The sequence below is a fragment of the Apostichopus japonicus genome, chromosome 7 (assembly GCF_037975245.1).
Source record: "Apostichopus japonicus isolate 1M-3 chromosome 7, ASM3797524v1, whole genome shotgun sequence".
NCBI classification, from domain to species: domain Eukaryota; kingdom Metazoa; phylum Echinodermata; class Holothuroidea; order Aspidochirotida; family Stichopodidae; genus Apostichopus; species Apostichopus japonicus.
Window position 1 is genome coordinate 16,760,120 of NC_092567.1, and position 27,092 is coordinate 16,787,211.

At 36.5% G+C, this 27,092-nt stretch overlaps 3 protein-coding genes and 1 pseudogene across 3 annotated transcripts; 2 read left to right on the plus strand and 2 right to left on the minus strand.

The window, feature by feature from the left end:
* The first annotated feature begins 1,259 nt into the window (after positions 1 to 1,259).
* On the plus strand, positions 1,260 to 8,623 carry LOC139969509 (rhodopsin-like). The gene has a single exon (XM_071974551.1). The coding sequence runs from the start codon at positions 2,194 to 2,196 to the stop codon at positions 3,352 to 3,354; it is 1,161 nt and encodes a 386-aa protein (XP_071830652.1). The 5' UTR covers positions 1,260 to 2,193; the 3' UTR covers positions 3,355 to 8,623.
* Positions 8,621 to 22,860, minus strand: LOC139969508 (sodium-coupled monocarboxylate transporter 1-like). Its single transcript, XM_071974550.1, has 16 exons — positions 22,717 to 22,860; positions 21,223 to 21,586; positions 20,433 to 20,498; positions 19,922 to 19,973; positions 18,468 to 18,535; positions 17,434 to 17,588; positions 16,615 to 16,755; positions 15,378 to 15,507; positions 14,139 to 14,227; positions 13,170 to 13,282; positions 12,678 to 12,745; positions 12,109 to 12,195; positions 11,313 to 11,485; positions 10,028 to 10,128; positions 9,002 to 9,120; positions 8,621 to 8,780 (listed from the first exon to the last, which is right to left on the minus strand). Exons 2-16 carry the CDS (start codon positions 21,571 to 21,573, stop codon positions 8,670 to 8,672), a joined length of 1,824 nt encoding a protein of 607 aa, XP_071830651.1. The 5' UTR covers positions 21,574 to 21,586; positions 22,717 to 22,860; the 3' UTR covers positions 8,621 to 8,669.
* A 1,057-nt stretch (positions 22,861 to 23,917) lies between these two features.
* On the minus strand, positions 23,918 to 25,729 carry LOC139970211 (uncharacterized). The gene is made up of 2 exons (XM_071975848.1): positions 25,449 to 25,729; positions 23,918 to 24,245 (listed from the first exon to the last, which is right to left on the minus strand). The coding sequence occupies exons 1-2, from the start codon at positions 25,727 to 25,729 to the stop codon at positions 23,918 to 23,920; spliced, it is 609 nt and encodes a 202-aa protein (XP_071831949.1).
* LOC139970344 (U2 spliceosomal RNA) lies at positions 24,989 to 25,162 on the plus strand (annotated as a pseudogene).
* Positions 25,730 to 27,092: the final 1,363 nt, after the last annotated feature.

Below are 27,092 nucleotides of genomic sequence, written 5' to 3' on the forward strand. Positions count from 1 at the left end.
TAATTTTGAACAGTTCTACTCATGAATGAATTACCAGGGGAAAATTATATGTGGAAAAAATATATAATATTTCTATCATGTTAATCTCCCGCTTGGAGGCAGCATTTTTCTTGTAAATTTTGGTACGCTTACCGTAGTAAAAAATAAACTCTCGTCTCATCGATAACAACAAAATAACTAGATTTGAATTTGTTGGAAAGTGTCACGTGAATTACTTTTTTTGTGTGTATGTGATACGATTTGTGATCGAAACATTTCATCTTTCACATGTGAAATGCTAGAAAGTATATTAAATATGTTCATTAAACTAAAAGCGTTAACTCGAAAGTATACACTCAGACATTGCGTGAACTTTTGATAGAGTGTATGGAATTACCACACACGATTGTAAACCATTTAGCATTGTACAAGTCATGTTGTCTTCGGTTCTCAAACCGTGTGTAGAAACATGACACGTACGCCTGCAGGCATACGTCATACGATGTTGAATAATGGACTATTAGGTATATGAGATATGAATTATATATGATTATGAATCATATACGACAATATTACCAAACACGAATGCAACAAAATATGGGACAGTTTGGGACGGTAAAATTCTTCATTTTGACTCCTTTGTTGAAATGCTTTATATTGAATATACGTCATATTTCCACGTACACATGATTCCAAAATCAAGGGGAACACAGGTAAATTATTGAATCAAAATACTAAAAAACAAAACAATTGTAAAGCATTTTTGCTTGAGTAAGATCTTGTAACCACCCAGTATCACAAGAAAACACTGATTTGAACTATTTGAGCTGATTCAAATACTTCATAATGGTGACAGCTAGATATATGCATTTATAGACTAAACTCGATATATACGGTAGGAGCGGTATGATGTTGCTGTTTGCTTTGACAGGCAACATGGCCTATACTTTCGGAATGATAAGTCATTGTGACATAAACATCCGGTACAATGCAATACTAGTAATATGCTTGTCTAAGTGCAACGTTAGTCCTAGAAATCCATATCGTAATAAACCAATCATTTGCTTCAACGACGTCACATAAATTTGCAAACGAAGCATCTGAAGTAAGGGAATCACATTATGCTGGTTTAATATATTTATATGTCCTGAAGTATATACACTTTCAAAGCGTACAAAACATTGTGTGTGAATTTTTTATCCTGTACTTTGTGACTTACTCAAAAGCTGACAGATGTGCACAGTATCCATAAAGTAAATGCAAAAATAAACAAAATAAAAACGTTATGTGTTGCGTGTTCGGTAGAAGGTTAAAACATCGTGCGGTCTGTACAAGCCACTGTACTAATTTGCAGCCGAGTTTCTGGGCGATATTTCTGTTACTTCCAATTTTCCGCCATTTGTGGCAAACCTCGCGTGAGAGAATCATCGTAGAAACAAATTCGCGATATTTTGGTGATAATATTCAGCTTTGCGAAACAGCACCTAATCAGCCCGGCTTTATATAGAGGAGGAATTGTCACTAATTTGAACAAATTTACTAGGAGGATTAAATTGCAAGGAGTTTCCTTTGTCTTAAGTTTATCATTAATTAAGAGTGAATGAAGAGTTTCTTCAAACGGAGGTGTAAGTGACGGAAGTCCGTTGGAAGCATGTATACCCATCATGCCAGACACCAGTTTTAATTGATGACACACCAGCAAGTGTGTGTAATTACTATTCACTCTTTTTTTTTTTTAAAAAAGAGTAAATTACGAACGAATTTACTGATGTTTACGCTAACCAAAATATGGTATTCCTTGGATTCTTATGCTCGAAAAAGCACGTTAACGAATAGGAAATCACCAAGTGAGGAATATATCTTCATGAATCGAAGACATCTTCATAACGCTATTTATCCTACAGCTTATCGTGGCACATGAGAACCGGATTTTTAACCAGATTCAAAGTTTCAATGTATCTGTCCCAAAAAACCGTTCTAAGAAGTTTTCAAGATTGTTTCGTCTTCGGAAGAGAATAGAAATATTTCAACCAGCTTACGTGATTTGTTTTATTTTCATCTCTACCTCTGAATAAGCTTACAATCTTTCCCAAAACATCTCTGTAAACTGACCCACCCCACTTTGTGTTAGTTTTTCGCATCTTCACTTCTATCTTTTCCCACACACCGAGGGCAACATATTGGAGAGAGGGAGTGTACTACATTTCTATCACAATGGATTTGGATAACAATAACCTCACATGTAGCGGCGAGCAAACAATGGACATGTCCAACGAGTCTGCAGAAGGCATCGATATGTTGATAAGAAACAGTTTCGACACCTGGATGTACTCGATCTGCCTGCCAGCTACAGCGATTCTTGGAACTCTACTTAATCTCAGTTTCATCTACGTGGTCTGGAAAATACGGGACATGAGAAATCATTTAAATTTAATCTTAATTAATTTATCGGTGGCCGATGTGGCTTATCTTATGTCCTCTAGCAGTTGGAAGATGGTAGGCACATTGTCATCACCTCTGGATATCAACTTTGATCAAAGCGTGCTAGGTCACGTGGGATGTCGGCTAGTGATACTGTTAACTGATTTCTTTTCATTCGCCTCCTTGTTCTTTGTGACTTTCATTGCAGTCGAGCGATATTACGCCGTGTGTATGCCACTCAGGCACTTACAGATGGTAGGCAACAGAAGATCAGCCCTAAGCTGTCTGCTAGTTTGGGCTATTTCGTTGTTCTTTGCGGTCCTAATGCTGCCAGCCCACTGGGGATTCCAGATTAAATGTATCATTTGGCCGTCTGATACCGAGTTCGATCGGTTTCCATATAGTGTCGGATCTTGTTCTTCAATATCGCCCTCTTTCAACGACGCCTCCTTTGCTCTTCTGACCATCCCGTTCTTTCTAGCACTATTTCTGAACTTATTCATTTACGTCAGAATTATATTGACTCTACAGAGACGCGTTGGAAGTAACCACAGCAACGGCGAATCACATGCTAGCGAACTATCACGCAAACAACAAAACGCCAGGAACGCAGCAGCGCGCATGCTCATTGTAAACGGTTTGGTATTTTTCTTTTGTAATTCTCCTTTCAATTTGATAGCGGTATTTTTCTTCATTGCTATTACGTGTGGTTTCCCGCCTCCATCGTTTGTAGGTGTCAACGTCCTCATCTCAATCTCTCGGTTTTTATTTTACCTCAACTCAGCTATAAATCCTTTGATATATGGCGCCACCAATCATCGCTATAGACGGTCTTTTTATGTCACTTTTAAGTGTAGGCAACCCTTAACACCCGAGGCTCTCAGTTTATCTGAACCTAGACCGAGAACGAGTGCGGTGCAGGAAAGTCATCGCACAATGATAAGTGCTGTATAACATTCAATCGTCTGACCGGTTACATCGGAGCAGATTACCATGGCAACCAAGACAACTTGATGTGCGGTACTCTTAAAATACAAAGTGGCTATGCTTACGAATAGTTGTAAGAATAATTTCCGACTACGCATGCGCAGTTGCTATTTTTTATGACCAGGAGTATTATTTTTACGACCAGGAGTAACAACAATTTCCGGTTAGGGTTAGGATTGAGGTTTAGGATTATGGTTAGGGTTAGGGTTACCCCTACTACATGCGCAGTTGCTTTATTTACTTTACTGAGCTTGAATTCGCCTTTGTTGTAAGAATAGTTTATAAATTATTGTTACGACTAGTTGTAAGAATAGCCACGGCCCTTAAAATGTCACTGTCCTCACCGAGTCAAAGTAATTATGTATATCTCGTACTTATCTCATCATATGTGATCTTGAATTTTAACCTAACTGATACAAAATAACAACAAATACTTATCAGAATCGTTTGAAAACTTTTATCACTTGTTGAATGTTAGGGTGATGGAGCACTTGAGTATTAAACATTTTTTTTGAGGTTTGGAGAAAAAACTAATTATACTATTCAAATTATACTGAAGGAAAATTTGAAGACTTCAAACAGAGGGTCGGTGTTATAATTGTCCCTAGGCACCGGGCAGGACTATCGACACACCTGCGGGGTGCACGTTACGAAGTAATTATTCTCGCACGAGACAGCTACAATTTCGTCTACATGATAAGTTATCTAGTAAACGAAGGCAACAATAAAGTATAAATTGAGTTTAACCATAAACGTTCATATTACTTTTACCGACATACTAACAATATTGGTGTCTGCTAAAAGAATCATGATATGCGAAAGATTTCAGATGACAAAGGCCACAGATGATATAACAGTATCATTGTAAATACGAAATGAACTGTCAGCCCGGGATTTCAATTTGTAGAAGGCACAGGCGCCGTAAAGTGATTTGGTTACGGAGTCTTCCCGCAAGTTGTGGCCCTTCCTGCTGTGTTTGCATCGCAGTTGCTAGATCATAATCTTCTTGGGATTTGCTGGCAACCAGCGTATCGATAACAGACTCCAACAATGTCATGCTTATCGACACGTGGAAGGCCCTCATCAATGGTTAGCCTATACTTTCTAAATTACCCAGTATACATTTGTGTTATATGTAAGTTATGGTAATCTGTACACGGTTATATATTACCCAAGGAAGTATAAGGAAATGACTTTACGCCAAGAAAGATTATGCTAGCCTATATACTGTTGTGATGATTGCCATAATTATACGATTGAAAAAGCGTATTGTTTTTATCCACTTTGTTATTAATAAGGACATTTACCACTAGTTTACATATAGTAGATTTAATGTTAGTAAGTAACGATCAATAAACGACCGATAATGCATGAGTAGTAATCAAAGCAAAAGCTTTAAATGAAAGATCTATAGCCGATCTATTTATCTTTAAGCCTTTTGAAGACCATAATAAACAGGACTGAGTCTTTGAAATGCGGAGAAACCAGAAATGATCATCTATCTGAGCCGTTGTTGCGTTCTCCGAATAGTTGGAAGACTTAATTCCTGCATACACGTGTTCGTTTCAATATGAAAACAAGGTCAAAGGTCATCCGTCTTGGCTCGAAAGTTATGTAGGCCTACCTACAGTTGCTGGCATCTTTGTCGTCATTTGGGGGCTGTTGAACCTCCGGGAACACATAGCCTAAGTTCAGGGGGTAGGGAGCTTCCAAAAAGTGGGGTGGGGGCACAACATCAGTGGGACACTTTCTCATTCCACAACCACAACCACTCGTTATGCTATAAACCGATACACACATATCACTTAAATATATATGATATGTTAGTATGCTATCAATACTATTTATTGAGATTGTTAACCGTGCTACAAAAATATATGAGATATGGGATGCCAATTTAAATATCATGTACAGACTAAAAATAAATTATTAAAATAAAATATTAAAATTAACAAAGGCTTAAGATATCCAAAACAATATCCAGTTTTTCATCAAAGGGGCACATTTTATTAAATTTGCCAGTAGGGCACATTTGCTATTTTGGAAAAAAAAGTGGTGAGGGAGGGGGGGGGGCACGTGCCACACGCTCCCGGCTCCTACCCCTGCCCAAGTTAGCGTTTCAACCCACATATACAAACAGCTTGGTCGCTTATACTCTTAACCGCGTAAAGTGTATAATTGTTTACAGATATAGTGAGATATAGGCTTCAGCAGTGAGGATGTGAAAACTAATACCAATGTTGACAATCATAATTCTTGAATTGACTCCATGGTAGTAACAGAAGATAATAAATAGCTACAGCCTCCTGGTAATTTTAATATTTAATCATTTAATCAGCGGGCATGTGCTATCGTTGAAAGAAGAAAAAATAACTGATGGTGTTAACAAGGTTATATTAATAAAACATGTTTGGATTAATAAAACATGGAAGCATATAGAAACACATGGAACTCGTACGCGGGGCTCTCTAATAGCTGATGAATCCATTGTTTACATTAAGCCAACTTGACGAATGAAAGCTTGTTTGTATCTATAGTAGGTATATGTTGTTGTGTAAATTAGTGTAACACTGAATTTGAAATTAAATTGTCAAGTTTCGATAAGCACCGCTGAAGGAAAGATAAGATACATGGGCATGTATATTTGTGGTATTATATATACTTTAGTAAGAATATATGTGGAATCTTGGTTTGTATAGCATGAACACAACTTAGCTCCATTAGTGAGAAGGTGTGGTTTGTATACAACTTTGATGGGGATATTACGTTAGGTTTGGTTGGTATATAAAATACGAACATAGCTCTCTTAGCTAGAATGTATATTGTATTTAACGATGATATGATTTGATATATGGCTTGGGTGGGATAACATGCTAATCACGTAGCTATCTTAGTTAGAATGTGTGGTATTTAACAATGGTTGGGACATTATGTAAAATTTTGTTGGTATATAACATACAAACATTGCTCTCTTAGCTAGATTGTATATTGTATTTAACGATGTTATGATGTGATATATGGCTTGGGTGGGTTACCATGCTAATCACGTAGCTATCTTAGTTAGAATGTGTGGTATTTAACAATGGTGGGGACATTATGTAAAATTTGATTGGTATATAATATACAAATATAGTTCTCTGAGTTGGAATGTATGGTAGGCCTATTTAACCTTGTTATGGTGTGATATATGGTTTGGGTGGGATAACATGCTAATAACGTAGCTCTCGTAGTTAGAATGTATTGTATTTAATTATGTTATGACGTTTTGTATAGATTGGGTGGTATCACATGATAATAACGTAGCTATCTCAGTTAGACTGTGAGATATGCAGCTTTACGTTAGGGTTTAGAGGTTACTGGGAGTGCTCGGTTACAAAAAAGGTCGCAAACAAGCAAAGCTCAAAATGAAGTTTTAAGCGGAACTAAACGATTTCATTATAACGTCTATGACAATTTATACTGTCGGTTCACTGTCACATGTATATAATTATTTATAATAAAGATTGTAAATCACATATTCTTCTTTAATTAAATGTTACTAATATAATCAAATGGTAGAAATACGCAAAAACAATGAAACGAAACGTCTATTAACTGAAATGTCACATCGTAATCATTTCTCGATTCCACGATTTTAGACTCATTTCCTCGCGACACAGTGTCCGTGTCCAATGACCTAAATTCTGGAGTTCACTCCTCGATAATGTTATTAAATGTCTCTCAAATATTACTATTAAAAAGTGCCCCTAAACATCATCTTATTACCAAACATTTGTGACTAAACGTCTCTTGATTCTGGTTTAGCATTTTTCACATTAAATGTGACCCCATTTGTTGGTGTTCTTTCACTCCCCCCCCCCTCGCTCTCTCGTTTTATTATTTCATATTTATACGTATTTGTATTCTGTAAAGTGGTGTTCACGTTTGTTAGCTACTCCAAGCTTCTTGTTGGCCCTCCTCGGTCTCTTTCACTTTATAGTTGTCGTGTTCTGGGTATTATTATTATTACGTTGTTTATTTCAAGTGACAGACGTTTACTTTTGTGAATGAATGAATGACTGGATGACTGGATGAATGAATGAATGAATGAATGCATGAATTAATGGATGGATGGATGGATGAATGGATGGATGGATGGATGGATGGATGGATGGATGGATGGATGGATGGATGGATGGATGGATGGATGGATGGATGGATGGATGGATGGATGGATGAATGAATGAATGAATATTAATAGGCCAACTCGTCCGAATATATGAACACACTAGAATTAAACTAATGTTGAAACATTGTCGAAGATAGTAGACTGATCTTCTTGAAGTAATGCACATATTAGCAACAATAAAGCTAACACCTATATAAATATAAAGCCATGTCATCATATTAATCTTTAGTATATAGGCTACTGGCTACGTGCAGTTAGAATTCATAGTGAAAAGGTTTGCTTTTCATTTTTACAAGCTAGAGAGCTACTAAGGTTTTTTAGATAAACTATAACCGCTAGTTTCAACAACGAAAGTTTATTGTCGGGTCACTATTACATGACCGTTTTTACGAACCGAAGCGATATGATTGCATAGGCCTACATCAGTATCATAAATTGAGCATCAGGTGAGATTTCATCACATTTATGACGTCATCTGTGGATTTTGGATTGTTCACAAATGATGACAACGCAAGCCAGTCCAACCCGCACAATCAGCACTGCACGTGATTGGGCGGATATTATCTCACAATTTTATGGCCGATTAATTCAGGAATACATCATTTTACTCATTATAAATATAAAATTAATATGTCCCCATGAGATTTATGAGAGCAGAATATGCTGGGTGGTATGCAGTCATAAAGTATTAATATGATATCATACAATCTATGTGGCAGCAGCGTATATCAGCGACCTTTGCATCGCTATATATGATCAAAGTGTGGCGTGGATGCTTCACAAAGTACAGAACACACTTGATGTCTAATAATACATTGTAATCCGGCATCAAATAATAAATATGCAGCTGGGTAAAAACATACGAGTAGCATCCACATTGAAACATTGTACTACACCGGTAGTATGTTAACTGACATGTACATACAACCATATTTCATACATAACACATCGGCGTTGTACAGACATGTCTTGAGCAGTAACTATGTATGAAATACATTGATCTATGAGTATATCATGGACGTATTACCATGACAATGCATACACTATATATATATATATATATATATATATATATATATATATATATACGCTATAGATCAGTATCATAATGTTTTCACATCGATGTGTTGTTTGCTTCTACAGATCGAAATGATAATCCCGCTACAGTAACATCGTATGTTCCATTTCTGAGATGTTCTTTGAATTTATCTTCCTCCTTGATTGTCTGAAAAGAGATTTAAAAAAGTAAAATGATGAAAATATTTGTGTGGGACTTTCGAGGCTCTCCGGACCTGTGTTACGTCACTGGGTGGTACAGTTCTAAATCATGCCCGTCCGCAGAGCCTCCCTTTTACACGAAGAGTCGATCATTATATAGTATAAAATGACAAGAGGTACATGATAATAAATTCCCACTACTTTGTTTAAATCATTTAATTAATATACCTCGGATTCTCCGACACCACACCGACACACATCAGTACACTTAGGAGGAAAACAACACAGAAACGCATCTACGATTGGTCGGTGAAGGGTGACGTCAGTTTCTTTGGGATCATTGTGACCTGTAAAAGAATAGAACTTGGAAGGTTATGAGTTAGCATAGTCAACCCAACGCTGATGCATAATTAGTGATGAAGCAATTATTGTAATTGTTAAAATAATGCATGTTACTTGTTACAACCATATGTGTGGAGTCTATGTATAAACTTTTTTTTCTGTGCTCATTAACTAAGCTTTCGATCAAATGATTAAATGATCAAATGCAAATGATGACCTTTTTTCTGACTATTGTAAGAAGAAGGTTACATAGTCTATTGTTACATTTCTGTTATTGTTATTATTATCATACGAAAGGTATCCACAACTCTGTGAAAATATGCTTTACTTTGTTTTACCGTTTTTAAGATATTTTGCAGATGGGAGTGGAGATCCCACCGTGAGATTGGACATAAAACCGTAAAACCGTACAACCGTGAGGAGGTGACATGTATAGATGCGAGCACTGGTCCATTACAATGGCTTCCACAAGGGGGGGGGGGCTGGGGGAGGGGGAGTTGCCCCACATCTATTGTGAGTCAGGGGACTTCTTATACATTCTATTTTTAACCTCACACAAACCTCACACAATTCGAGAAGATTAGTTTTAGCACAAACCTGTATTTAGAGCTTATTTATAGTCCGATGCATATACCTCAGAATGCATTATTGGGCCTCTAAACGTTTAAGTTTTTGTTTTAAGCAGCGCCATACTTGAGAGTCGCTTCCAACAGCCGCAGGGCCATACTCACCCCATTGCTAAAGTTTTCATCCGCCTCTGTCCCATCCACGAAAAGGTTAAAGCCCCGACCTACCAGGCAATTCCAAAGAGTGTTTTCCCCTCCCACATGCACCTTTGACATTATGCGCATGTCAATTGACCCTTTATTGACACGTTTCGAAAATGATTGATTGAGTCGCATATATACGTACGTGTTGCGAAGCTGATAAGGAGACCGAAGAGAATACAAATACACCACGAGAAACCACCATACCACATATAGGAAAGTCCGTAGAAAGAGGCGATCTTCGGACTGTATAAATAAACAAAACATACAACGAACTGAGAGATTAATTGATATATATTTATAATGCCTTTAATACAGCATGGTCGGTGACTAATAGGACAAAAGCTTCGACAGGATATTCCAAGTCTATAAGACTTCGAGTCAATGCATTGCACATGTGAAGCTGTTTTTATCTGAAGGTTATAGCAGTTTAATGCACAGGAATTGAAAGAATGGTTATTAATATTCAAACTTAATCAACCTTTAAAGGGTGTGAAGACTCGCGCAAAAAGAAACGTCTAATGCCGGTAATCTGACCTATTTTCGAATGAGGTGTAACAGAAGTGTTAGACACCAACATCGATCCAAGAAAATACACACACAGCTTGCTACCGTCGATATTGAGCCAAGTTAGTGTACAGTCAATACATACAGCTACGGTCAATACCCACAGCACAGTATACAAACGATACAGCGATGGACATCTCAGGTCCAGCTAAAGATAACAAGGTATCACGTTTCATTACTGTACTGTCTGCATTTTGTAGCGACATGAACAAACCGTCACTTGCAAGCAACGGAAAGTTAACTTCATCAGATGGCCGCACGCGGTTTGGGCGAGTCTTCAATGCCTTTAAGCCGACACTATCCTTTCGTCCATTCCTTCCCTTCTTCCAGACATGGTGAATCTGAGTGTCAGCTCTTAATAATGAGTACTCCTAGAAACTTAGAATTTAAGCTATAAGTCGCCAAAAAGTGAGAAAAGAAATACTTTTCAAATTTCAACTAATATCTTATGTTTTACTTGCTATTTAAATGTTACTCTAGATCTTACGGTTTCAATCCTAACAATATTTTATATTACTGTTTAAGTATTACCCTTGTGATTACTTTTTGGATATTAAAAACCACTTTTAACTATCTTAATTTCCCCTTAACTCAGCGTCATAATTGGAATGAGTTATTAACATACTGTTGAGACAAACGTGACTGTTTCGTTTATTAAATAATTAAATTAAATTAATTAAATACTATTCATACCACGCTTCAAAGAACTCTTACTGACAGTATGAGCTATATTGCATCTATAAAGTAATAGTTCTAAAATGTTCATACTGTAAGCAAGATTTATGGGTAGCGTGACCCGACCAATTCGACATCATGTAAGCACTTTCGGTTTCATCAAATGATTTAAACGCATGTTTACTTACTACGGATCATCAACGATAGATGGCGCTAGTGTTGAAATATACTGGGTAGTGTTCCCCTCGACACACAGCTCTGTGGATAAACTGGGAGAGTTCGAGTCCGGAGGATAAATGATAGCACCCACTCCGACCCAGAATGAAAACCCAAGGGAAATGAGAGGACCAAACGCAGCACCCTAAAATTACAAGAAGGAAAAAAAAACAGAACAAAAAACACATACCAGTTAAAATGATGAATGCAAATTGTTATATTAAAATGAATATTGAACGATGAATGTGGGTGCAAACTTCACTTTGATATGATGTAATCCGTTGAAAATTAATGCTATCAGCTCAAAGTGTAATTTCTATACAACTTTATTGACATTTTTCTATGCGAATTGTATCCGAGGCTGGTCAATTGTAGTGGTAGCATAATGAGTCTAGTACACATACCATTCATTGGCTCAGTTCATCAGGTGTTATACAGAAGACTCCGCGGGAAAACAAGAAACCGTCAAAAGTACGTTATAAAATATTATATATATATATATATACTATATATTATATATATATATACTATATATTATATATATTTACATTGAATTGCAATTTTCCAAAGGACGGATTTTGCTGTTGAATGATATTCAATTGGGTGCTCTGTCATTGAGTTAAAAGAATATATTGGTTGAGTAATCATCATTGATAAAACGATAGATTAATATTAAAACTTGGGCCTGTGGTGAGGAGTGAGGTCATCCTCATTTTAAATATAGAGACAATATGGAGACAAAAAGTAAAAAAGAAGAAGAAAACTCACATAAGAATTCACACAGGGGAAGAAGACTCCGAGACTAAACAATCCCAATAAAGGCCCACCGACTAATCCGAACACAGATATGGTTGCCTGAAATAAAAGAAAAAAGAACTATATATATATATTCTTCAGAAGGCGATCCTTTTTCTTAACATTGTTTTACATGGGACAGTGTTAACACTCAATATTATCTAAATCGTTTCTCCATATAGCTTGAGCTGATTGCATGCATTATCTGAAGCTACATTTATTTCGGACTTTAATCTGTGTCTTTAATCTTTAATCTTGTTTCTGTAAATATTTGCAGGGCAATGAATTGCTTTTTATGTGAATGAATACTATGGTGTTACAATCTTCGAAATTTAGAGTTGCTATACTGTTTTGATCTCTTAGAAACCTGTTTGTCATGGGTCAATTGTTGGGTCTGTTTGTCAATTGATTCTATGAGAGGTGGTTGGTATGTATAGATATTTTACTTATATGGTTTGACCAGATTAGTATATGTTCCACGAGACACAGTGCATTGTAATTAATGTAAGGTGTAATAATGTTAAATTGACAAAGAAACGAACCTGTAGAATCGCATCGGATTGAGAAGCAAGGTAGCTCAGCAACATAGCAATTATGCCAAAACAACAGGCTGTAAAATAAACAGTAGCATGTAACAAAATAAGTAAACATGTCAATTAAGCCCTTGATACGAATAACTAATAACTATTGGAACAACCTGGTGAAGAAATCAATGATGGTTTGATTATTACAATTTATATAAGAATTTCCTCGTGGTTGGGATAAGAAGGTGTTAAGGGAGAGGGGTTGGGTGGGGGGGGGGTGGGGGAGTGAAGGCACTTACACATTTGGTTTATTGTTCCATGATATGTTTCACCTGGACTAGTTAACCTTAATGTGATTTTAACTCGTTATTCGTAATCTGGTATCTTTAAAAGCAGTGTGTTCACTTCCACTCTCATGAGGAACATTCTTTTCCCTTTGGGATGCGCCGATACGACTTCACCCGCACTTGCTGCCAATGTGTGTGTCCGGTTGCCCCCTTCTTTACTCACCTGTGACCTTGATGATAATAGTGTAGGTAGATTCTGGTATATTAGGCCAGATAGATTTAATGATATCTTCTCCTGTTATTGTGGTGAGAGCATTTATACCAGACGAAACAGTACTAAAAGATAAAAAAAACCATTTAATTAGTGGCCGCGTGTAATGCTTTACTATTTATATTAATATTAATCATATCTACGCTTCTTTATTGAATGCGACCTAGACTTCCAGTTTGCTAAACGTCACAGGAAAATAAAATAAGACATGTCCGTGATGTAGAACAGAGTAGTTAACTGTGATGCTGGTTACTTGCCTAATCCGTTCTTGACCAACGACAAACTCACACAGCTCAAAATGGATTCAACCGCTCGTTGCGGAAGAATTACGTAATCTTCCTATTAATTTTATGGATATCGAGATAACATAGTGAATGTTTAAAACATGGATTCAGAGGATTATTTGATGTAAGATATACACAACCCATGATGTAAGCTATTTGCGTTGTGCATGTAGCATTAAATTAATGTAACTCTTTATCTTGATCGAAATAAAGTCTTTTATGAATATCACCACAATGTGCAACATGTAAAATGTGCAACATTATTTGCAATGCGTTAAACAGTGCGTTGAAATATATAGAAAACATAATCGAATCTTCGTCTGTCTTCAATATCGTTTCAAATCAATACCTCAGGGCCTCAAAAATACTAATATCATTCCACCAGAAAGTTGATTTTAAAGAAAGTTATTAATCATTCAAGGTTTACAAAATATGTAAAAAAAAAAGGAATTGCATTTATTGGTTAGTCCATACACGAAAATGCATATTATTGCGTTATAATAAATCGCAAGCCTCGAAATGATGATATTGAATTGCTTTTATTACAGATTTTTCTATTCATTTTGCAGTTTAGTTACATTTTTAGTTACAATAATTAAAACAATAGATCGAAGACGTATATTGAGCAGTATATTACCTTAGAGCTGCACTAAAGATACACGCTGTGCATAGCCCGGGCAACCCTGGCCGATCACCAAACAAATCCATGATAAAGTATGGAAGAAGCTAAAGATAGATTTAAGAAAGAATGCACAATGGATATAAATATTCCACGGTATCGGAATACAGAAACATTATACTTGGAGTGAAGTGGGTACGGATGGTTGTGAGAATACAGACACGAGAAAACATCCTTGTAATGAGGTGTATATACTTGATATAATCCGGATACATATCCAATAGTGTAAGAAAAATATATAAATATTACTTGATCTGATGCGGATACATATCCAATAGTGTAAAAAATAAATAAATAAAAATTACGTAATATGATGCGGATACATATCCAATAGTGAAAGAAAAATATATAAATATTACTTGATCTGATGCGGATACATATCCCATGCATGGTGTAAGAAAAATAAGGAACATTACTTGATCTGATGTGGATACATATCCAATGGTGTAAAAAATAAATAAATAAAAATTACGTAATATGATGCGGATACATATCCAATAGTGTTAGAAAATAAATAAATAAAGATTACGTAATATGATGAGGATACATATCCCATGCATGGTGTAAGAAAAATAAGGAACATTACTTGATCTGATGTGGATACATATCCAATGGTGTAAAAAATAAATAAATAAAAATTACGTAATATGATGCGGATACATATCCAATAGTGTTAGAAAATAAATAAATAAAGATTACGTAATATGATGAGGATACATATCCAATAGTGTAAGAAAAATATATAAATATTACTTGATCTGATGCGGATACATATCCCATGCATGGTGTAAGAAAAATAAGGAACATTACTTGATCTGATGTGGATACATATCCAATGGTGTAAGAAATAAATAAATAAAAATTACGAAATATGATGCGGATACATATCCAATAGTGTTAGAAAATAAATAAATAAAGATTACGTAATATGATGAGGATACATATCCAATAGTGTAAGAAAAATATATAAATATTACTTGATCTGATGCGGATACATATCCCATGCATGGTGTAAGAAAAATAAGGAACATTACTTGATCTGATGTGGATACATATCCAATGGTGTAAAAAATAAATAAATAAAAATTACGTAATATGATGCGGATACATATCCAATAGTGTAAGAAAAATATATAAATATTACTTGATCTGATGAGGATACATATCCAATAGTGTAATAAAAATAAGGAACATTACTTGATCTGATGCGGATACATATCCCATGGTGTAAGGGTCGCAGTCGGCATAGAAGGCAAACATGACGATCCCAACCAGGCAGACGATACTGAGCATTACAACCATACCACAGATAGCAAGACCAAGTGACCTGGATAGATGAACATATATATATATATATATATATATATATATATATATATATATATATATATATATATATATATATATATATATATATATATATATATATATATATATATATATATATATATATATATATATATATATATATATATATGTGTGTGTGTGTGTGTGTGTAATAACCCTATGGCAAACAACATTCCTTCCAAGAGATAGACTGATATATATATATATATATATATATATATATATATATATATATATACATACATATATATGTGTGTGTGTGTGTGTGTGTGTAATAACCCTATGGCAAACAACATTCCTTCCAAGAGATAGACTGATATATATATATATATATATATATATATATATATATATATATATATATATATATATATATATGTGCGTGTGTGTGTGTGTGTGTAATAACCCTATGGCAAACAACTTCCAAGAGATAGACTGATATATATATATATATATATATATATATATATATATATACATATATGTATGTGTGTGTGTGTGTGTGTAATAACCCTATGGCAAACAACATTCCTTCCAAGAGATAGACTGATATATATATATATATATATATATATATATATATATATATATATATGTGTGTGTGTGTGTGTGTGTGTAATAACCCTATGGCAAACAACATTCCTTCCAAGAGATAGACTGATATATATATATATATATATATATATATATATATATATATATATATATATGTGTGTGTGTGTGTGTGTGGGTGTGTGTGTGTGTGTAATAACCCTATGGCAAACAACATTCCTTCCAAGAGATAGACAACACCAACGGATCGTAGCTGTCGATTCACGGATAAGAGTTGTGATCAATTCGAATGAACTACCCCCCCCCCCCCCCCCCTGCAAATTCTCTGTTCTGTATGGTTGATGTCAAGGTAATGAATCATGTGGAAATCGGTGAGGGTCACAGCTATATATACATACTTTGATAACATTTTTAACTTTGAAGTAATCATTTTTAATTATTGTTTTAAACTACGTTTGAATGTTTGAATACTCTTGAAGCAGTCGTATCATAATGATGTAACATAGAAGCTATAACTATTTAAGATGATACATACCATAGAGCGGTGGACTTCTTTCCGCATGAGAGATATCTTTGTATCTGGGTTTGGTTCGTTCCGTAGGTTGCGGTCCATTGAAAGGCACCGCCAATTGCGAGAGACCAGAATGTGTGCCTGATAGTCGGGTTGGGATTAAAGCTAAACGAGTGAGAAGAACCAAGTAGGTGGGTGACCAAAACAATATATGACGGTTAATCCAGTTAATTATCATATCATATCATATCATATCATATCATATCATAGCAGCGGATGACAACGACATACAAACGAAATGTACGCTCTATAATGATGCATGTCATTTATTTCCGTACATTTATTTCCGTACATCCGCGCCGTTAACATGTTACTTCTGACAGAATCTTTTGTATTAATATTGCTCTCTCTCTCGTATAGTAAATTTAAAGGTAGTCAGTATAGGCCCCAAATGATTGCACGCTATAATTGCTAGAAGTTTTCAAAAAGTACTTTCCTGGAAGTCGTTACTCTCCAACTTGTTCTAAGACATTTGTTAAGGGACACACAAGATGACTGAAATTTTAAGTGAGGAAAATTCCCTCGAAGGATGTAATAAAAAACGGTTCAAAAATTTTGACCAAAGGTGACCATATTTGAAATATCTAGCAGATTTGGGGGCCAATACAGCATACCTTTAAGGTTTGCTCGCATCGTCCCTATCTTGTTGAATGGCATTATGACCCGGCTCGGAGACTATTTAACCTCTCATCTCATAACCTGGACGAGTTAATCCAAAAAATGTTAAATTAATTTTAATTGTTAACATCGGTTCTTCGCTAAGACAGTGATGAATTGACTCACTTCCAGAAATCTATTCTGTCTCGTTCATCAGCGATCCTCCAAGCCTCCGTTAATCCTCCTAATCTCATGCTCCCCTCGATCAACACCGCTAAGAGTCCAGCTAACATAATACAGACCTGGAAAACATCCGTCCATAATACAGCTTTTAGTCCGCCCTGCGTATAAAGTCATAAGAGATATTTCTACTCCTTAAAGTCTCAATGAGTGCTTGCCAAATTTTAACTTCGACCTTTTCAGCTTACTGCCCTAAAAGCTCAGTGAAAATAACACCGTTCTATGCAATTTACATATTAATAATCATTATTTTTATTGAGTAATCTGTCGTAAAACAATTTGAGCTGAATATAATTCGCCGGATTTTTTAACGAGTCCGTAAATTCTACAAACTTCACTCACAATTTGAAAGCCCCGCTCAACAGATCATGGGCCAATCAAATCTCTCTGTTTTGTTAACGACCGTTAGGCATAGGACTTACGAGTGGACGATACGAGTATATATTGGTTACATTTTGTGTAATGAATATGCTGATATGGGCGGTCGCAGTGATTTTGCGGTAAATCGTTCGCACCATAAGGGCAACAGAAAATAAATTTCTTTCTTTCGATTGCGACAGCTTTCTCCATTAAACCTACCTGATCAACTCCCCGATCAGAGTGCATTAAGAATAAGAAACATTGAATCTGGTTCGGAAGTTTGCTTTCCGAAATTCATCAGCAACATTAATTCATGCACAACATATACATAGGCATGGGTAAGGGGAGGGTACGGAGAGGGTGAGGAAAAGAGGGGATGTGTGTAGCTCTCCCGGTGTCACACATCGGGGTATTTTTACATATATTTGTTTAAAATGATAATACATTATTACAGCTATAGTCGGTCTTTTGCGATGGGAATGGCCGGGATGGGGTGGAATATGGTAGAGGGGGGGGGGGGGATGAGGAGTTGGAAATTGTAGAACGCACCGGTAATATATTTATGCATCAAGTGTAGAACGTTCTTTCCTTTAAGTTTACACAATGCTGCATATACTCACAATAGTGGTATAAAACGTACAAACAACTCCAATGGCAGCCACAGACCCCCATAGATTAAGTCCGGTCACTAGAAAATAAAAACACATTTTAGTGGTTGGTGGACTTGTAGAACGCATATCTTATTATAGTTGTGAAAGTGCGCCATCACTTGTTCGGACGACTATAGAAAAGAGAAGTTGACAGTTCGATGCAAAGAGGAGATGAACAATCTAATGTAAATCGTTAGTAATCTTACGGTAAATCTGCTGAATCCGCGCAAAATATTTTTTTTAATGCATCAAAGATATCGCAGAGCGATATACTTCATCAATATTTTGTGTAGGTGGAACATTATTGTAATCTAAACTTTTAACCCTCATGCGAAATATTTGTGAGGGGAACTCCAAGCAGTATAACCACATGTTACGTGCGTGACGTGTCTTTACATTAGGTTATACTTATAAACTTTATGCTGAGGTAAACCAAGTCGTAAGTACGTTTACATTAACAGCACCTTAATTACATATATACGCCAAGCTATAAACCATTCCATCCTATTTTTTTTCGAGTGTACGCACGGCAAGGAGTGCGCGTGAATCATTCTTATCGAATTTATTTCATCGAAGGATTTCGATCAATCAATAGGAGCAGGTACAAACCCATCAATTGATTTACCTTTCTATTTGGTTTCTCATGGAATGTGAACACTTCAGATTACGTATCTATCCCCATGGAGACTAACAACAACAACAAGTTGGGAGGTGAGCAATTTTAATTACTTTACTTTTCCAACAATTGGTGATCCCGATGTGATTCGAACACGCAACCAGTTCTGATATGGAGTCATATGAAAGGGCAAATTAAACTAAAAATGTCCGGGTATAAAGACATAAATATTGTCTAAAAGTCATTATTAATAACTGTGTGTCATTCTTTGACATCTTGAATATATTTCCTTTACCTTCCTGATAACGAACCACATGACCCCCATATTATATCTCCCGAAAACTAGTCTCTTTATTCTGGGATGACCCTACCCGTTCATTACGTACTCCTCTCTACGTCGGGGGGGGGGGGACCTGACGGTAAGAAGGTCAGTTCCTCGGTTCATCAAATTCGGGAATCCAACTAACACTGAGGCGATGTCATTACATATTTACATTTCTGAGCATTTTTAGCATTAAGTCTGGTAACACCTAGCTTTCTAACGTTTTCGAAGGTTAGCTTGGCGCAGGATACCGCTCAGTACATTAATAGTCCAAAAAATATAAATATTTTTATTATTTTCTTTATGTTCGTAAATTGAATACCGGTATGTCGGAGTATGCACACAAAGTGACATTGTCGAGTTAGGATCGTGACCCCTTCCAAATTGGAATTAATATTGCGAACGCTCTCCTTGATGTGTGGTGGGGACACGTTCGATTCAGCATTGACTAAGTGTATTATTTAGTATGGTTGGCTTATGACGTACCTGCATTGAGAGCCAGTGCTGGTGCGTATATAACAATACCAAGGTACAGTAACTGTAAAGATATATATATACAACGCATTATATAAGAAGCTAGTTGGGTTGTGTATGCATGTAGATATTCATACTAGCATTTTGTATATGTAATCCTATGGTCACCGTGTTTCTCAATTCCTGAGTATTAAAACAATCTGTGCCCGATCAAACAACAGCCGGCCAACCGACCAATCAAAAATAAATAAATAAATAAGCGCTGTGACAACGTGATGTTAAGAGAATATTTAAAGACTGGAACAACCAACAAAGCTCTTTAAGTTGTTTACAGGGTTTTGATAAGAGCGTTGACAAACTATTTATTCCCTAACCTATATAGCCTAACACCATAAATGTCTATTTAAATCCTTGTGACAACGTGACGCTGACGTCATTACCAAGTTAGTTATCGTTGTAGGTTAAAATTTGATGCCGTGATTATAATAGAACAGACCATTAAATATAGTGTTGATAAACTTACCGTATTAAGAAAAAAGAGAAATGTTCCCACATGTCTGACTTTTCTGTTAAATCTTCGTTCTAAATACTGCAAAAAAACAAAAACACAATGAACCGCTGATCAATGAATCATTCAAATATCATGTGTATAGACACTTTTTGTATGGGATGTACTTTCAAGTCGTGCTTCAAAGCACTCGTAATGACAGTATGAGCAGTTTTGTCCAAACCCAACCTCTCGCCCACCCCGCCCCCACCCTACTCCCCCACGCCCCAACCCCATCAGTCTGAGCTGAGAACCGTTCGGACTTCATTCCATGCTTTCCATTACCCAAAGTACGTACGGAGGTAGTACGAAACTATTATGGTTGTGCTATTTATAGCTGATTGTTTATTTAAACCTGTCAAGTTTCTTGTACAAAAATTAATATAAAATAATAAGTTTTTTATGTCCTTTAATTTTAGCCGGTATTGATTTACATTGTTTACATTCAATCGCTGTATGAATGTGAAACAGTTTTCTTTATCAACTATCACCACTATGTAATCGTTAAAAAAAGGGCTTGTACCGTCCTATAATTTACCTTTCTTATTGGTAGATTGCTAATTACAAAGATTAATGAACAATGCCTCTCAACTCGTCCACACACTACATACGTATTAATCCCTATACGTACTTCATTGACAACAACCAAATGTGGTAAGTTAATGAGATGATTGTATCTTAGGGCGATTAACTATTGGCATTTTTTTCAGACTTTGGAGCAAAATTTGCAGATTGATTGAAACGATGCTTCGGTTACTCTTTTTACCTCATTAGTACTGCTTATCTCATACTCGTAGAATATCGGCAGAAATGTTCTCGATGTAATTATACCGGTTAAAATGACTGCTACACATATTAACCAATACATCGTGCCGTTACGATATATCTCAGCCGGTGTACCTAATACAGTCACCGCCGATATGAAGCTCGCGACTAACGATATCGACACCGGTACTGGATTCATATTTCTATCGGCTAACAAGAACTCCTTCGATGTTCTTTGTTTTCCGCCAACAAAGGCGTAAAACAAACCGATGCAGGAGGATATGATTAGAACGGTAGCAATGACCACGTAGTCCCATGCATGAAAAGTACCAACGTCCCCGGGAGCCGCCATTTTGAAAGATTACCTTGAAAATGAAATGAACGGATATTAGTCAAAGCGAGGATACTGCCCTTCAAGGGTCATTCAGACCTTCCAAACCAAGAATAAAACGTTTAGATGTAAAATGGTGCATTTCTGAGGCAAATTTAGACTATATTTTAGTTTATATAAGTATAGCTAAGTATAGGGGATGGGGTGTGGGGGTTGGAGGGAGGGACTTAAATCTAAGAAATGTTAGTGAAGACGCGATGCTGTCATATAAAAGGGGATATAGCGTAGTCGAAATTCAATTGTGATGTATGAAGAAAAAAACAACAGAATTCCGACTTTAGGATTTGCTTCTTTCCATTTGTCCTTTGGAGAGACTGGGCTACTATTGCATCTTACTTAACCTGTAAACCGTACCGCCCCCTACACCCACCACTTGCCCCTCTCCTCCACGATTTAGAATCATCCTATGCCGCCATCTAGTTTCTTATTTCATTTTATAGCTAATACATGATAACCAAACTGACGCCTATATTTCTAGACAATCCATCGGTAAGATCCATGCAATAACAGGTCAATGTTTATTGTTTAAATATACGATGTGTCGCCTAAACAAGTCAACAAAACGCGTGTGTTCAACCATGGAGCTATAGCTCCATGGTTCAACGTTAGCCTAATTAACCGTTGTATCGTCTAGAAAGGAAACTGGATCAAACTATGTGGAGATGCATATATTCTTATTACATGTATATCATAGCTGTCGGGCAAGTCCACAACCAGCTCTGACGAAATGATCTCAGATGCGAGAGAAATAATATGGATAGGCCTAAGACCTAAGACCGATATAAGATGATAACGTGTTTTGCTTGTTATTGGATGTAGGCCTACCCGAAAGCCTGAATAGATCATCGCCTCGACCAACCATTACGTTTCCGCAACAACTGGATCATTTTTGTGTGTAATATTCAGCCGAACGACATGATTTTTCCAACAAATCGGAAGTGCTCCCAGACAAACCCAATGAAAACTCAGCTATGGATGGTTGGGTGGAGACTAGAGTCCACCATAAAGAACCTCCTGCTGGGTATAATAATTATGTCATATACCGTAATACTGTGACGATCGATTACGGATTTATTGAGAAACAGAAACATGGATAGCACTCACCAAAATAGAAGAAGATCCTTGTGATTATGTAAGCTGATTCGTCAAAAGAACATGGGAGCACCAAGCATCTCGGCCTTGATATACTATATGATACCTGCGTGGGTATATGTTATATATATATATATTCAATCGTCCACGTGTTTACACTTTACGGTGTATAATATTTATATCTGTAAGGAACTCTGCACCCTTATCTGAAATCAGTGACCAAAGGTAATAGACACGATGCAAACAGTGGTCTGTAGGTTTAACTGACAGTGTAGGATCTCGTTCTGTAAACAATAACTTCTAAATATGAACTATATATGCAATACCCGTATCATGGCTACAATGAGTGATCACCGTCAAAGGCAGATTGATATAAGTAAATATATCATATAAAGTTAATATCATACCACAGATATTTACACATAGAATCGATCTTGGTTAATATTTTGATCAAAGCATTGGATACTAAAAATTCTAGCTAAAAACAATACAGATTAATGTGAATCGTCATTTTTAACTAATGGAACAGAAACAAGAAATTCTGGGGGGTCTGGGTTGATGATATTGTTTACAATTGGATAACCCCACCCCAACCCCCTAATAAAAAGCAAGGAATACAAACACGGCTGTCCAAGATTCACTTTGCTTTCAATCATCATCAACCTTGGTTGAACCACATACCCTCCAGAGCACAGGATGGATGGATTTTATACCTTTAGGTCTTGAATTAAGCCTTATAAAGGCCCCGCAAAATAGCTTTTTGACATTCCAAATTCTCAAGTCTACTAGGTCCACCCTTCATGCCAAGAGTTGATTTATTCACGGATCACAAGTGGATTGAGCTTACTATCGATTATTCAGTAGCTATCAGCATCAATACTTCTCTTCATTGAAAGCCATTATACTGCGCCTGAATTCTCTAATGGCACATCACAACTGTCATAAGTGATACAACAGCTTACTGGGCGGATAGTATGGATGGCATGAACCTCTGATGAACAGAATCATGTCTCCCCTGCTTAATATCTTTTCTTGTTTTGGGCTATGCTCAAACGCCTATGCTAGACGGTGTTGTGTATATAGTGCACCACAACTGTCATACGTGAAACAACAGTTGACTGGACGGATGGTATGGATGGCATGAATCTCTGATGAACAGAATCATGTCTCCCCTGCTTAACATTTTTTGTTGTTTTGGGCTATGCTCAAACGCCTATGTTAGACGGCGTTGTGTGTATAGTGCACCACAACTGTCAACAGCATCTTTACCACTCATCAACTCGGTCATGGCCTTTGAGGTTGCGTACCTCAAATGGGGTTTCTCCGTAGCCGCTACTTCTAGTAAGAGGCGGGTGATATCCTCTGGTGACTGACTCTCTGATCCGATCATCTTCTGCATCTTCCCTGACATATTACCCGCTAGTTTCTTGGTTTCTTCGTCGGCATCAGCATCGATACTATCTGCAAATGCCCCCAAATCATTCTTTTTAACATTTTCGATGAAAGTTATCTTGACTGGACCTGGTACCAGAGTACTGACCCTTTATTATGAAAAGCTTTAAAAAAAGTTTAAAAAAGAAGCTATTTTTACATAAGCAACCTATCTTTAACTCCATGCATGATATGTTTAGACAACAGACATACAATTAAAACGTTAGCAATTGGAACTAAGCTCATGAAATATGTTAGCCTTTTATTCATACTCTCCCCGTTACCTGCCTTCAGATATAGACTTTCGTCTTTCAATTGAAAAAAAAAAGAACTTTGAGTAATAGAATGATTACTGGCTTGAATATTTCCTACTTATTTCACATATTTCATGATAGATAACTATTTGGTTTTAAATCTAAATGCCAATTTGTAAATCCTTCATGTAACTGTTACATCTTATGCAGTACTTAGAATATTCACACCAACAGTCATGTTTGTAGATTGTGGTCACAGGTGATATGTTCGACTGAACCCTGAACCGAATCAATAGCAGAAAAGAAGAGGCAGGAATGATAAGGGGATGAAGAGAATGAGATGGATGTAGAGGGAAAGTGTATTCCCTTTTGGAATTGTCACTACACAGGTAGAGTAGTGTGCATATTAACATTATTCCTGTAAGGGAATTGCTAATTACAGCTGCAAGGTACTGCAATTTACAATGCATGCTGGAAATGAAAATGTATACCTGAGAGCACAACCATTGGTGTTGTATTATGATATTTATTACTTTTGATTTGTTACAAGTAGATCTTATTTATAAGTGCTGCCCTCGATATAAGAACAGAATGTATGTTTCACTTCTCGGCATTTTGGCTAAGATCATGTGTAGTATCTGTTCCCTCTCGAGTGGAATGGTGATACACACCCGACAGAACGTTAAAGAACGATTACGAAAACAGAATTGAACATCTTCTGTAAGAAGATTAGTGTCAATACGTCATGGTGGCCACGAATGGTGTGTACCCTTGCTAATCTGAACTGTAGAAACAAAGGTGTCAAGAGAAATTCTTGCTCAAAAGCGTGTGTGTTGTCAAGCCAGACCTAGCCAAACATAGCCTAGCCATACATAGCCTAGCCTAGCTACTATACGCATGGCGTCTAAATACCCATCTAGGACTATCCTACTGTAAACATAGCATAGGCCTAACTATGAACTTGATAGTCTAGGCCTACGGTAGGTGCCTAACGTTAAATTATCTACTGCAAGTCTACTATTGTTCCTACAACGTCCCCCGCCCCCCCCCCCCTCGTACAAGTTCTTCATTCTCCCCGTACCTAAAATATCAATCCTCTTTCGATCAGCGTGGATTTCAGCCACCACGGATTTAATTTCATCCTCTTTGGTAACATCGAGTTGCTTGATAAACAATGTCTTGCTGAGGGAGTCGCCTGCCTGCTTTTCCAGCTCGGACTTCTTTGCGAGATTTCTCATTGAAGCATACACGATATATTTCTCGTTCCTTGCCATGGTAACAGCAAAATCCAGTCCCATTCCTGTGGAGCACCCGGTTATGAGAACAACTTGTTGAGCCATTTTAATATTCTGTTAAGGATTTATAAGGAAAAATTACTTCAGCACAACTCTTGATGTTTCAGTTGTTAAACATCTGTTGTGTACAAGTATAACCGTTGATGCCAATTCTTCGACAATAAGGGAGTTTGAACATGTGAGTTGTGACATAACATGTGTACAAGACAAATAGGGCTGAAGCTGACAAACAGCACTGGACAATAAACACCGTGTACCCCGAATAGGGTATGAAAGATCATGCAGTTACACAGCCAATCGAGCATTCCAAGGTGGCAAACGAAGGTATCTCCAAAAACGGTCCTTGCTAAAGTTCAACACTGTAGCGGTGGAGGTTCTTTGATTGGGTGAAAGACTGACCGCAAGTTATGTGAAATATGCTGAAAAAGTTGTAAGCAGCATCAACTTGATCATGTGAAACGAGGTGTTTCTTTTTTTAATTTTTTTTAGCCACCATTTATTGTTCATCTTTTGCAACAACAACATTTATTACATATTTTATCTTAAAATACATAAACGCAAACATTCTGCATTAAAACCTTTATGCATATAAACATAACAGCAATGGCATAACAGCAACCACTATTCTTCAAATAAAAATGGGTACGTAATAAAAGTGGCCTTTAAAGTCTGGAACGGAAACGGCCCACGTAATTTGTTCTTATGTAATTGATGTTCCACTTGTAGTTGAAATTTGAACTTACCAATTCGTTTACAATAAACGAACCATTGTTAACTTTCTTCTGAAATATGTACTATTGGATATAAAAAAAAAATAGAAAGTTCAGTGGATGTTTTGATAACAGTTAATATCCAAAGAAAACATCTTTCTTGGAAAAAACAAACCGTCTATTGAAATTTCTTTGCTCAACGTCTAAAATAAAGCTAGCACTAATATTACATTCCCAAAAAGATGTTCTATTGTTTCATCATTAACTCCGCAGAAATTACAACGAGGGTTATCTGTCATTTTCATTTGAAATAATAAATAATTTGTTCCCAAAATACGGTGAAGAAAGCGATACTGGAAATACTTTATCTTTGTTTCCCTTAAAGACTTAAACGGAATTTGAAAGATTATATTCCATTGACCCTCATTTAAATCAAACTTATCAAACGAGGTGTTTCTGATACCGAAGGGACCTGATCAAATAGACAGAAATTGCCAAGTTTTAAGTCTGCATGCTATGGCCTCTTTTTTATATTGGGGAATTAGATTATTCTACAAACTTTGCCTCATGATTAAGGCTTAATGACCCCAGTGACTAGTAAACCCACATCTGCTGATATTTATTATATATTTATTCTTCTTTTGTTTTCTCGTGATGAATGGAAACAAAAACTTCCTACGTTGAGCAACATATTTTGC